Here is a 14,055-nt window from a genome sequence, read left to right as displayed (position 1 = left end):
CATGGAATGGGCTGCTGGCGGCAAAAGCGATAGGATCTTTTACGAGACTGCTGGATGGGTACATGGAGCTTAGAAAAATAGGGGGCTATGGGTAAAGCCTAGGTAGTTCTAAGTTAGGGTCATATTCGGCACAGCTTTGTAGGCCGAAGGGCCTGTATTGTGCTGTATGATTCTATGTTATATTTTCCTGTTATTGCAATTTTAATTTCTGTACCTTTTAAAAGCCATGAACATTATTTTCTTCCATTGTCAGCCAACCTAATCCAATAATAGTTTCATTAAACACTAATTCCATTGATGCGTTCTCTCTCCTCATGAATAACAGATGCAGTCTTATTTCACCATTTCATTGTGTCATCTGTTTATAAGCACAAAAGTACTGTCTTGAGACAGTGTCTAGGTTAGATTTTCAGTCGGGAATGGGTCCTATAACTAATTGTTCTTAGGCTCTAGCACTTGCATATTTCCAGTACTGGCTTATCTGAAGAGCATGGAGAAGTAAAGAATGTATTAGTATTTTAAATGTAATTTCATTTAAAGATGAACAATAAGTGGGTTAGTCACAATTTGAACCTATTAATATCTCTGCATACTAAAGTAGATATTTATTATAACCACTTTGTTTTCTCCATTTCTAGGTTTCTCTGCACTTTCTGAAGACCTTTACAGTCCGAAGATCACACGACTGGGACAGCAGACTTATGAAGAGTATTCCTGCTCAAGGGAACTAGGAGAAGTTTCCAGTGAACGACGTACTGAGGGCTTTGGAGCACAACCACCTCTTGTCTTGGAGGAAGATAGTTCCATCAGTTGTGGCAAGCCTCAGGAAGCCATTGCACAGACTAAGGAACAGCTGATCAAGTCAGGAGAGGAGCTATTCATCTCTGAGTATTCAGGGCAAGCTCAGAAGGGAAATGAAGCTGAAGCAAAAAAGTCAGTACTTACTGATAAACAAAAGGAAAAATATACGTAAGATCTGTTCTGTCTAATATTTTGGTGCAGCGGGATGAAATTTGGCACATGTGCAGGGTAGAATTGTTAAGGAAGTTGATTCGGACTATTCAACATTCGTATAAGAGCATGATGTTCTTGTATGCACAATGCAATGTCTCCTTAGGAGATATTGTTCTGCAATAGTTCTGACTTTTAATTTCTGTTAATATGCGAGTCAAGCTGCCCACAAAAAAGAGGGAGTACATTGGTTATTTTAGCTCATTCATGTTGACATCCATTTCATAAATATAAAACAAGTAGCATATAAGGAAAGCATAAAGCTGAGAATGCACCTTGTATTGAAATGAAAGCAGATAATTCTAGAAACACTCAGCTGGTCAGCCTGTGTGTGTGTGTGTGTGGCTTCCATTGGTCGTGGTCGACCATGGGTGCTGCGCCTCTGGTAGTCACTGAGAGTGGCCTCTCCAGGGCAGAGTTGATAATGGAGAGCTGTCTGTTGCCCATGCATTGGAACCCCCCCCCAAAGGAACGATGAAAGTCGGTACAGTTCGGTTCCAGCAGCATCGCGGGAGTTGCCGTACCGGTGCTGGGTACAGCAGGCAGCCGCCTTCGGGCCTTCGACTCCGGATATTTCCTTGGGGTTTACTCCCAAAGCCTTTCCCGTGAGCGGGTATAGCCGCAAGGCAGTGCAGGTTTGAAATCGGAGTTTTCCCTCTCCTAGGTGAGCTACCTTCCGTGGTTAACGAGCCCCATCTGCCCAGAGCAACTGGTTTTAAGGCGCTAGTGGCACGCCTTTGCCCCTTCTCCTGTCAGTGAGAACAGCTCCGCCAGGCATAAGAACTGCGCCAGGAGTTGGACTTGGTAGTCATAGCTGAACGGTGGTAGTGGGGATGAGCTCCCACTGCTAAACAAATGCTCTTCATGGCGTGCGTCTCATAGCCAGGATATAGAACATAGAAAATCTACAGCACATTACAGGCCCTTCAGTCCACAATGTTTTGCCGACCATGTAACCTACTCCAGAAACTGCCTAGATTTAACCTTGATATCCCTGCCTAGATATCTCTCTATTTTTCTAAGCTTCATGTACCTATCTAAGAGTCTCCTAAAAGACCCTATTGTATCTGCCTCCACCACCATCTCTGGTAGCATATTCCATGCACCTACCACTTTCTGTGTGAAAAACTTACCTCCAACATCCTCCTTGTACCTACTTCCAAGTACCTTAAAACTATGCCACCTTGTGTTAGCCATTTCAGTTACAGAAAAAGCCTTTGGCTAACCACACAGTCAATGCCTCTCAGCATCTTATACACAGGATATGTTGAAAAAGAAACAGAAAAGGCAGTGTCTCCAACCCAAAGCATTAACTGCTTCTCTTTCCAAACATGATGACTGACCTTTTGAGTATTTCCAGCATTTTCTGTTCACATATCAGATTTCCAGCATCTGCAGATATAAATTTTCATGTACTGTATCATATATTGCTTATGCTAATATAATCCACACTGAGTTTGATATCTTTACATAAACTGAACCAAGCAAATAATGCTTTCCCTTCCATTTGCTGCTTTCTGTTTCCAAGGGGAAGCACAAAATCTACTGAAACTTTAATATCATGTTGTGCACTAAAATGATATATTCAAGTCCATTGAGGAAATGGCAGTCCTCCAGAGAAAGTGTGGAAGACAGAACAGACTACGACTACCTAATGTACTCTGGGGAACACAACCACCACTACCTAACATACTTTTGGCCAATGTACTGTCACTGGAGAGAAAAGTAGAGGCTCTGATGTCAATATTGCTGTATCAGATGGAAATGAGAGATTGCTGCATTCTCTATTTCATCGAGACGTTTTGTGCACCACAGTTCCTGAGAAGACATCAGGTTAAAAATGTGTAAGGGAAGCAAGCAGTGGCAGCCGGCGTTTTTTGCGAGGAGACATTGCACTGTGCATAATTAGGCACTTGGCAAGGACCAATAAAAAGAAGTAAGTTTTAAGTGGGCCAGTCATAGTGCGAGTGGGCCATTGTTGGGCAGTTGAGGCTTTGGCTCAGAGAGGCTTAGGCTGTAGGTAATGTTTTTTTCTTGTTATTTATTCTTTCTTGTTGCACATTTAGAGCAGTGGGCATGCCAGGCAAGATGGAGGAGTGCTCCTCTTTTGGGATGTGGGAAGGCAGGGAGTTCCCCAGTGTCCCTGACGTTTTTACCTGCAAGGTGCATCTAGCTGCAGCTTCTAACAGACGATGTTAAGGAGTTGGAACTGGAACTGGATTATTTAGGAAGTTGAGGAGTTGATAGACAGGGCAGGTTATTACACACAAGATACAGGACACAGGTAAATGGGTAACAACCAGGAGGGGGAAAGGGGATAGACTGCCAGCGCAGAGTACCCCTCTGGCCATTCCCCTCAAAAAACAGCTATACCATTTTGGGTACTGTTGGGGGCTGGGGGATGACCTAGCAGAGGAAAGCCACAGCTGTCAGATCTCTGGCACTGAGTCAGGCTCTGTGGCTCAGAAGGGAAGGGGGAGGGGCGAAGAAGGGAGATGTAGTGGTAGGGGAATAGAAAACATTTTCTGTGGATGAGAACAAAATTCCTGGATGGTATGCTGCCCCAGTAAGAGGGTCCAGGACCTCTCAGATCAGGTCCACAGCATTCTTTAGTGGGAAAGTGAGCAGCCAGAGATTGTGCAGAGGTAAATCGGTGATGAGATCCTACACAGTGAGTTCAGGTTAGGCGTTAAGTTAAAGGACAGGTCCTCCAGAGTTATGATCTCAAGATTGCTACCTGTGCCACGTGCCAGTGAGGCCAGCAAATGGAGGATCATACAGTTTAACGCATGGCTAAGGAGTTGGTCCAGGAGGGAAGGCTTCAGGTTTTTGGGTCATTTGGTGCTTTTCCAGAGAAGGTGTACAGAAGGGACGGTTTGTCCCTGAACAGTGCCTGGAAGGGGACTAGTATCCTAATGCTACACTGGATGGTTTAAGCTAGGGTTGAAGTGGATGGGAACCAGAGTGCTAGAACAAATAGTGGAGTGGTTGTGGAGATAGATCCCTACAAACAAAGTCAGGAAACAAAAGGTTGAGCACGGTGAGACTAATGTTCTGAGCTGCGTATATTTCAATGCAAGGACTATTGTTGGAAAGATGGATGAGCTTAGAGCATGGATCAGCACTTAGAATTATGATATTGTAGCCATTAGTGAGACTTGGTTGTAGGAGGGATAGGACTGGGACCTCAGTGTTCTGTAGTTCTGTTGTTTTAGACATGATATAGTGTGAGGGGTTAAAGGAGGAGAGGTGGCGTTACTAGTCATGGAAAATGTAACTGCAGTGCTCAGTCATGACAGACTGGAGAACCCATCTAGTGAGACTTTATGGGTTGACCTGAGGGATAAGAAAGGTATGACCATGTTAATGGGATTATGATATAGACCACCCGACTGTCCACAGGATTTAGAGGAGGAAATGTGTAGATAGATCACAGACTGTTGCTAGAAACATAAAGTTATGATGGCAGGGGAGGGTGTTTTTAGCTTTCCACAAATTGACTGGGACTCATACTATAAAAGGACTAAACAAATGTGTTCAGGAAAGTTTGCTTCATCAGTACAGAGAAGTCCCAGTGAGAGAGTGTGTGATACCTGATCTGCTATGAGGGAATAAGATAGGGAGGGTGACAGAATTGTGTGGGAGAACACTTTGCATCTTGTGATCATAATGTTTTCTGACAGAGGTGTACACTTTAAGTGTGAGGCCTTCAAAAGTAAAATTTTGAGAATACGGAGATTGGATGTTCCTGTCAGAATAAAAGACAAGGATAACAGGTTTAAGGCACCTTGGTTTTTAAGAGATATTGAGGCCCTGATTAAGCAGAAGAAAGAGATGCATAGCAGGTATAGGTAGGTAGGAGCAAATGAGATATGTGGAGTATGAGAAATTCAAGAGAACTCTTACGAAGAAAATTAGGAAGACTAAAAGAAGGCATGAGGCTGCTCTAGCAAAACAAGGTGAAGGAGAATTCTAATGGATTCTACAGATATATTCTAATGGATTCTACAGATATATACAGAGTAAAACGACAGCAAGGGACAAAATTGGTCCTTTGGAAGATTGATGTGTGAATCCGAAAGAGGTGGGGTGATCTTAAATGGATATTTTGCATTTGTATTTACTTAGGAGATGGACACAGAGTCTGTAGATGTAGGGCAATGCAGGAGCGAGGTCATGGACACTATACAAGTTACAAAGGAGGAGGTGTTTGCTGTCTTGAGGCAAATTTTGGTGGATAAATCTCCAAAACCTGATAAGGTGGTCCCTTTCACTGGCAAGGTGTTCCGTGGGAAGCTAATGCAAAAAATTGCAGGGGCCCTAGCAGAAATATTTAAAACATCCTTAGCTACAGGTGAGGTGCCAGAGGATTGCAGAATAACTAATGTTGTTCTATTGTTTAAGAATGGTTCTAAAAATAAAGCAGGAAATTATTCGATGTTGAGCCTGACATCAGTTTTGGGAAGGTATCCTATATGTTTGGAAAGACAGGGACTAATTAGGGATAATCAACATGAAATTATGCCTAGTAAGTCATGTCTACCCAATCTTATTGTGGTTTTCATAGTTTTACAGGAAAGCTGATGAAGGCAAGTGTGGCACGTGGCCAAGTGGTTAGGGTGTTGGACTAGCGATCTGAAGGTCATGGGTTCAAGCCTCAGCCGAGGCAGTGTGTGTGTCCTTGAGCAAAGCACATAACCACACAATGCTCCAGTCTACCCAGCTGAGAATAGGTACCAGCAAAAATGCTGGGGGTTAACCTCGCAATAGACTGGTGTCCTATGCGGGGGGGGGGGGGGGGAGAGGAAGCTTGTGACAGACTTTAATCTTTAATCTGATGAAGGCAAGGCAGTAGACTTTCTCAAGGCACTTAACAAGCTCCCACATGGGAGGTTGGTCAAGAAGGTTTACAATTGTAAATTGGATTAGACATTGGCTTTGTGGGAGAAGCTGGAGAGTAGTACTAGGTGGCTGTCTGACTAGAGGCCTGGGTCCATTGCTATGGTTAACTGGATCAACAAACTTGCCGATGACACCAAGACTGGGAGTGTAGTGGACAACAAGGCAGATTTTCAAAGCTTGAAGTTAGATCGGGACTAGCTGGAAATATAGCAGGGAGAATTTAATGTGGACATGTGTGTGTGTCATAAGGGGGGGTGCTGGGAGCAGACCCAAATGCAAGACACAGAACCTGGGTCTTGACTCGGGCTCAGACCCTGGAACTAGGCGACGACATGACGTGGCTACAGGACTGGACATGGCTTGGGTTCTTCGAGGCGAGGACATGACGAGGCTTGGGTTTGGACTCCAAGAAAGAGACTGGACAAGGACCCAAAACCTGGGTCTTGACTCGGGCTTGGACTCCTAAACTAGGTGAAAGCATGACGTGGTCTTTGGAGACAGGACTAGGCGAGGCTACAGGACAGAACAAGAGACTCCTGGGCAGGACAAAAGAACTCCAGCACAGGACGAGGCACATGGTCAGGACAAGAACACAAAGCCTTGACTTGGTTCTCAGAAACAGCCGAGCCTTGGACTTGGGGGAAACAGGAACCTCGGATTCAGGATGACAGGAACACAGAACACAGAGCCTTGGTCTTGGGGAGGATAGAAGCACAGAGCCTTGGTCTATAGCATGGGAACACAGGGACATGGAACACAGAGCCGGGACCCCTCCTTGGGAACAGGACTTGGGGCCAGAGCTCTACACAGAATGCTGACCACAACAAGATGGTTCCCAACACTAGGTAGTAGCAAATGGCCAGACCTACCTAGTGAAGGCGTGGACACAGAGACAGTTCCAACTCAACAACAGACAGTTCCTTATCTTGACACAGCAAGGCTCTGGTCTCACTCTGGTGATAGAACTTGACAAGGTTGCAGGCAAGGCTCCAGACACAGGTCACAGGCAAAGGCTCCAGAAGGAAGGGGAAGGGAAGGGAAGGGAAGGGAACAGTCCAATCCAGCCTCAGGGTAACAGCAAAGACAGCCTGGCTTACCCAACAGAGGCAAGGACAGGAAGGAACAGATCCAACCACAGGGTAACAGTAAAGATAGCCTGACTTCCCCCACAGAGGCAAGGACAGGATACTGGCAAGACAAACCAGCACCCACACTCAAACCCAGGGCCACTTATATTCCCAGACCCAAGACGAGCATCAGGTGCCTATGATTAAGCCCAACTGAAACAAGGGACAACTGGAAGACCCAGAGTCGAGAGTCCACGGACCGGATTGTGAACCGGAACGCGGACTTCACGGACCAGACCATGACAGTGTGAGGTGTTGCACTATGGGAGGACCTGGTTGGTCTTACAAGGTGAGCGCTGGGGGTAGAACAGAGTGATTTAGAAATACAGTCCTATAATTCCTTGAAAGTGGCATCACTGATATGCATGCCTTTGGCACATTGGCATTCAGAAATCAATGTAATGAGTTCAGGACACAAAAAATGCTGGTGAATGCAGCAGGCCAGGCAGCATCTATAGGAAGAAGTACAGTCAACATTTCGGACCTGTACCTCTTTCTATAGATGCTGCCTGGCCTGCTGCGTTCACCAGCATTTTTTGTGTGTGTTGCTTGAATTTCCAGCATCTGCAGATTTCCTCGTGTAATGAGTTCAGGAGTTGGGATGTTATATTGAAGTTGCAGAAGACATTGGTGAGGTCTAATTAGGATATTGTGTCCCATTTTGGTCAGCTACGTACAGGAAAGATGACAATACGATTAAAAAGAGTGCAGAGAAAAATTACAAGGATGTTGCTGGGGCTTGAGGACCTGAGTTATAGGGAAAGATTGAATTGGTTAGGACTTCATTCCCTGGAATGTAGAAGATTGAGGGGAGATTTGATAGAGGCATGCAAATTATGAGGTGTACAGATAGGGTAAATATAAGCAGGCTTCTCCATTGAGATTGGATGAGACCACAACTAGAGGTCATGTGAAAGGTGAAATGTTTAAGGGGAATATGAGCAAGAACTCAGAGGATGGTTAGGGTGTGGAATGAGCTGCCCAGGGTCAGTTTTAACATTTTAGACAAAGTTGGATAGGTATGTGGATGGGAGGGCTACGGAGGGCTATGATCCTAGTATAGGTCGATGGGACCAGGGAGATTAATGGTTCAGCATAGTGTAGAAAGGCCAAAGTGCCCATTTCTGTGCTGTAGTGTTCTATGACTATGATATTGTTCACTCCCACACTCCAGCCCAGGAGCTTGTCAATCCACCAGATGGATTGGACAGCTTTATCAAGAAAGTGTCGAGGCAGCAGTGTCTGCTTTCTGATAAACTCATCGTGTTGCTCAGACACAGAGGTCTAGTCTCACTCCTGTTCTCCCAACCTGGAATATCTACTTATCAAGCAAGTTCTCCATTGTCTGTCTGTCTGTCTGTATCTTGTTTTACGGCGGTTGGCATCCAGTTTAATGGTGCATTACCACCACCCTCTGCTCCAGAATGTGCACTAGACATACATTCTAAATCCCTTCACCCAATCGCGCGTGCGCGCGCGCGTGCACACACACACACACACACAAACCTACACTTCACCCTCCCATCTTTGACCATCCTCGTATCCTATTCCTGTCTATTCGTCATATTCTATAAAAAACCCCTGTACCCCTTAAAAACGCTAAAAATACCCGGACTTGTGCTCTCTCACCCATGCCCAGCAACCCTTTTAATGTGAATTCCTGCATCCCCAACTCCCTTAATTTATTTCTCATCATCTCTCTCTGTATCCCATACTTGCTGCAACACAAAACTACATGTTCTACTGACATTCCTCACACAATCCTGTCTGGTGTTTCCCTATCATTTTCAATGTTTTGCTTAATGCACAATGCCCCAGCCTTAACCTAGTCCACACAATTTCCTCTCTTCTGTTTCCATTACCTACCCTAGTAACTGCAACACTCTGTTGTATTTGATATAAGTGCCTCCCTTTCCCCTCCCTGTCCCATCTTTCTTGCCACTTTCGGTTGACTTTTTCCCAGATTACACACTTAACCTCTGCTTTACAGATACTAATGTGCATTTCCACATTTTCTTTCTTTAACGCCCTCTTTGCCAACTCATCCACCCTCTCATTCCCCTTCACCCCTACATGTGCTGGAACCCATAGAAATTTTACCTGACCTCCCTGATTTGCAATTCTTATAACTAACTAAAGGACTTCATAAGGTACATCTTGCTGACTGTTTGTGTGAAAAGACCTTAAACTTGCTAGAACTGAGGATGAATCTGAACATATCAATGCTTTGGCTTGTCTGGCTTTCTGCACCCATTGCAACACAACCAACACTGCCAGCATCTCCACTATAAACACCCCTAACTTATTAGATGTTCTTCTGCTGATTCGTTCTCCATTGTAATCCTGGCCTCAGTTTACATACCACTAAAGGAAATGTCAAGCAGGTGCTCAATGTATTAAGTGCCATGATTAACAAACAAGAAACAGCCTACCCTGACACCTTTGATATCCTTGCTAGTGGCTTCAATCAGGCTATCTTGAAGAAATCTCTGCCCATCTATCATCAGCACATCACTTGCAGCACCGGAGGACCCAACACACTTGACCACTGCCACTCTACCATCAAGACTGCCTACCATTCCATCCCTCAACATAATTTTGTGAAATCTGATCATCTCGCTCTCCTCCTCCTACCTGTACATAGGCAGAGGCTAACGAGCAAGAAACCAGAGGTAAGAACAACAAAGAGGTGGTCACAGGAGACAGAGGAGTGGCAACGTGATTGCTTTGGTGGACTGGGAAGGTTCAGGGTCTAATCAGAAGACCTGAATGAATATGCCACCATCATTATGGACTTTATAAAGACACTCATAGACAAGTGTGCACCCCAAAATCATTCAGACAAGCAGCCTTGGATATTAACAAAACTGTCAAGCTTCTGAATCAGCGTAGATAACTTCACTCACCTCAACAGTGAACTGTCTTCACAACCTATGATTCATTTTCAAGAATTCCACGACTCATGTTCTCAATATTATTTATTCACATTTTTATTTTTGCAGGACTTGTCTTCTTTTGCACATTGTTTGTTTGTCAGTCTTTATGTATAATTTAGTTTTTCTACAAGTTCTTTTGTATTTCTTTATTTTCATGTAAATGCCTGGCTGGAGTGTTCACTGAGATCTTTAACCTCAGTCTGAGGTACCCACTTGCTTCAAGCAGGATTTAATTTAATTATACCAGTGCTGAAGAAGAACATGGTAACCTGCCTTAATGACTATCATCCAGCAGCACTTACATCCACAGTGATGAAGCATTTTGAGAGACTGCTGATGAAACATAGCAACGGCTTGGTAGCATAGTGGTTAGCACAACGCTTACAGTATCAGCAACCCAGGTTCAATTCCCGCTGCTGCCCATATGTTCTCCTCATGGCCACATAAGTTTTCTCCGGGTGACAATAGACAATAGGTGCAGGAGTAGGCCATTCGGCCCTTCGAGCCAGCACAGCCATTCACTGTGATCATGGCTGATCATCCACAATCAGTATCCAGTTCCTGCCTTATCCCCATAACCTTTGATTCCACTATCTTTAAGAGCTCTATCCATCTCTTTCTTGAAAGCATCCAGAGACTTGGCCTCCACTGCCTTCTGGGGCAGAGCATTCCACATATCCACCACTCTCTGGGTCAAAAAGTTTTTGCTCAACTCCGTTCTAAATGGCCTACCCCTTATTCTTAAACTGTGGCCTCTGGTTCTGGACTCACCCATCAACGGGAACATGCTTCCTGCCTCCAGCGTGTCCAATCCCTTAATAATCTTAAGGTGCTCCAGCTTCCTCCCACAGTCCAAAAATGTACCAGTTGGTAGGTTAATTGGTCACTGTAAATTGTCCTGTGATTAGGCTAGAAATAAATCAGGGGATTGCTGGGCGGCATGGCTCAAAGGGCCTATTCTGTGCTGTATCATAAATAAATAAATATTTCTCCAAGTTCTCCAAGGATCCACTCCAAGTTGCCTACTGGAGCAACAGGTTCACATCTCATTGGCTCTTCGCTCAACTCTGGAACATCTGGACAGCAAAGGTGCATATATCAGGATGCTCTTTATCAACACAGCTCCCCATTCAATCCTATAATCCCCTCAAAATGAGTTAATAAGCTTCAAAACCTTGACCTCAATATCTCTTTGTGCAGTTGGATCCTGGATTTCCTTATTTGTGGACCCCAGGCAGTTCAGATTGTTAACATCTCCACAATCTCCATCTGTAAAGGTACACCACAAGGCTGTGTGCTTAGCCCCCTGCTCTACTCACTTTGCACTTACGGCTGAGTGGCTAAGTACAGCTCTGATGAGGTGTAGATCTGAAACAAACTCATAAGCACCACTTGTAACCAGAGGGTTGGATGTGGCACATGCAGCTAAACAATAACTCCACAGTGGGAAATGGGAATTCTTTTCCCTGCCTCATTTGAAATCAAATGGTACAGATTTTTTTATTTGTTTAAAAGTGAATTGTTGTGATTTTGTTGAAAAATATTTGGAGTGCATCACAGTGATTGATTTTGAATTGAAAACAAAATTATATTATTATAGTTTCTTTATGATGGGTGAAAGTATTGCTTGGGGCAAGTAACGATTTTTGACTCTGGTGGTCCTGGTGTAGATGACAGGCCCTGGAGTTAGACAAACTGTCCATGAGCAGGTGGGTGGGATCTTTCATGATGTGACTGGTCGTTTTCTGGCACCTTTCTGTATATCTGTCCTTGATGGTGGGTATGCTGGTGCTGATGATGTGTTGGGCAGTTTTAACTACCTTTCCACTGCAGAGCTGTTTCTGTACCATGCAGTGATGCATGTTGTCAGGTTGCTCTCTACTGTGTATCTGTAGTATGATGTGCACAGTCCAGCTCCCTGCAGCCTCAACAGAAAGTGGAGATGTTGGTAAGCTATCCTGACAGTGTAGGATGTTTGCTAGGACTATGAGAGGTTGTATGAGATGTGCACGCACAGGAGTTTGAAACTGCTTGTGGTTTCCACTGCTGTGCTGCCCCAGCACAAGAAGGGTGAAAATGGTGCAAGTTCTTCTGAGGTCAATAATCACCTCATTTGTCAAAAGAGTTTCAATATCAGCCTTATCCTATTGTTACTAAAATTCAGATACCTATAACAATTTAATTCTTTATGGACAGAGTGAAGGATCAAGACTTTACATCCTCTGGTGAAGATTCTGACTTCTATCAAGGCAAGTCCAGGGAGGTAGAGAAATCTGATATCCAGGATGAAGAAGAGGCAGATGAGGAATCTACAGAGTTGGTAAACTTGAGAATAGATGAACAAACTCCAATAATACAGGAGCCTGATGAGGGCTTACAGCCCACCCAAACAGCTGGTCCCACTATAGGGGAAACCACAGAGAATGAGCCAGAGATCATTAAGAAATCTTTTGAGGAAGAATCACTAGAAAAGGTACGAAGCTACAGTAAAACCGCAAAGTACTGAACATTTTGTTTGAGGTACAATATTGTGTGAGAAAAGCTGCCTACATATATATTCAAGACTGCAGGATTATATTCTTGGGAACTTGTGTCTTTGAGTTTTGTACATCTACACTACTGATTGCTTCTCTCTTATTACAGGGTCAATAGTGCAAATGCGGGAAGTCAGTTATTGACTTCTGGAATCTAACAGGGCAAGTCACAGTGTAAAAGTATAGGTGTTTTTTTTCTCTACATCAACAATTCAGCCATTTCAAAGATCAGTTTTATTTGAGTTAAGCAATCAGGGATATTGCATGGAAACAGGTCAAGAAGTCCACACCAGCCACCAAGTATCTATTTTCACAGTATTCCTACCCTAATCTATTATATTCTTCCTCCACCCCCACCTCCCTCCCATTCATCCACAATTTACAACAGTCAGTTAACCTGCCAAGTGTATGCTTTTGTGGGTGTGAGAGGATGTGACAGGGAACTTACTTAGTCACATACAAACTCAAGGCCAAAATCAACCTTGTTGCTGAAGCTATGGGATAGCAGATCTACTAGCTGCACAATGATTATGATTATGATTATGATTATGAGGACACGCAGTCCCGTTTTATTGCCATTTAGTAATGCATGCATTAAGAAATGATAAAAATGTTTTTCCAGAATGATATCACGAAAACGCATGACAAACCGACTTAAAAGCTAACAAAAACCACATAATTATAACATATAGTTACAACAGTGCAAAGCAATACCGTAATTTGATAAGAACAGACCATGGCACAGTAAAAGTCTCAGAGGTTCTCAAAGTCCCAACATCTCATGCTGACGGTAAACCCCCAGCGCCACCAACTTGCCGATGCAGCATTCCGGAAACATCCGACCACAGTCCGACTCCGAGTCCGTCCGAAAAACTCCGAGCCTCCGACACCGATGCACCGAGCACCATCTTTGCCGAGCGTTTTGACCCCGGCCCCAGCAACAGGCGATATGCAAAATTGTTATCACTAACTTAATTCATCATCTGTTATGGCAGGTAGAATAATAAAAACTGGTCATCTGATTTTTGCTTAAAATAAAGGTGTTGTGTTCCAATATTTTTTTGCAGAATTTCTCCATGTGCCACTTTCCACATAATTGAACTCATCAAACCCTTTTGCTGGCTGATTTATGTTGTCACCTGATTCCTGGATCCCTTTCATTTCACTTTCTTATTTCGACCTGCCCGTGGCATTCTCCATCTTTTTCTTTGTATCTTTCGTCAGAGATAAAACTCTCCAAAAACTTGTCTCCCTGGCCTCTTGCCAATTCCTTTCCTCAACCAAGTCACAAGCTGGTAGTTCCTTAGCAGGCTAGGCTCTAAGGTCAGGGATTCAATATCATTCTCTTCAGCTCTCTATTTGCTTTTCTTTTTCAGACTCTACATAAAGTTTAAAAGCTACTTCTATTCCAAGGTGCATTCCTTAACCCTTTTATTAGCATTTTTCAATTAACATAAATAATTTGAACCCAAATCCACCTTTCTTCAAGAGAAAAATAGATGTCCAGTTTTGTGCAAAACATCCTTTCTGCCACAAGGCAATTTT

The 14,055-nt window shown here is 43.9% G+C and overlaps 1 protein-coding gene across 4 annotated transcripts in view; it reads left to right on the top strand.

Annotated features, from left to right (window-relative positions):
- ank2b (ankyrin 2b, neuronal) overlaps positions 1–14,055 on the top strand; it is an 859,694-nt gene that overhangs the window by 820,862 nt on the left and 24,777 nt on the right. For all 4 annotated transcript variants that reach the window (XM_072253201.1, XM_072253200.1, XM_072253199.1 and 1 more), the window contains 2 exons: positions 639–969; positions 12,173–12,449. In XM_072253201.1, coding sequence (XP_072109302.1) covers positions 639–969; positions 12,173–12,449 — 608 coding nt within the window. The remainder of the gene's footprint in view (positions 1–638; positions 970–12,172; positions 12,450–14,055) is intronic.

The sequence above is a fragment of the Mobula birostris genome, chromosome 3 (genome assembly GCF_030028105.1).
Source record: "Mobula birostris isolate sMobBir1 chromosome 3, sMobBir1.hap1, whole genome shotgun sequence".
In the NCBI taxonomy this organism is placed as follows: Eukaryota; Metazoa; Chordata; class Chondrichthyes; order Myliobatiformes; family Myliobatidae; genus Mobula; species Mobula birostris.
The sequence above is the reverse complement of the archived record's forward strand: the minus strand, read 5'-3'. Positions and strand labels throughout refer to the sequence as shown.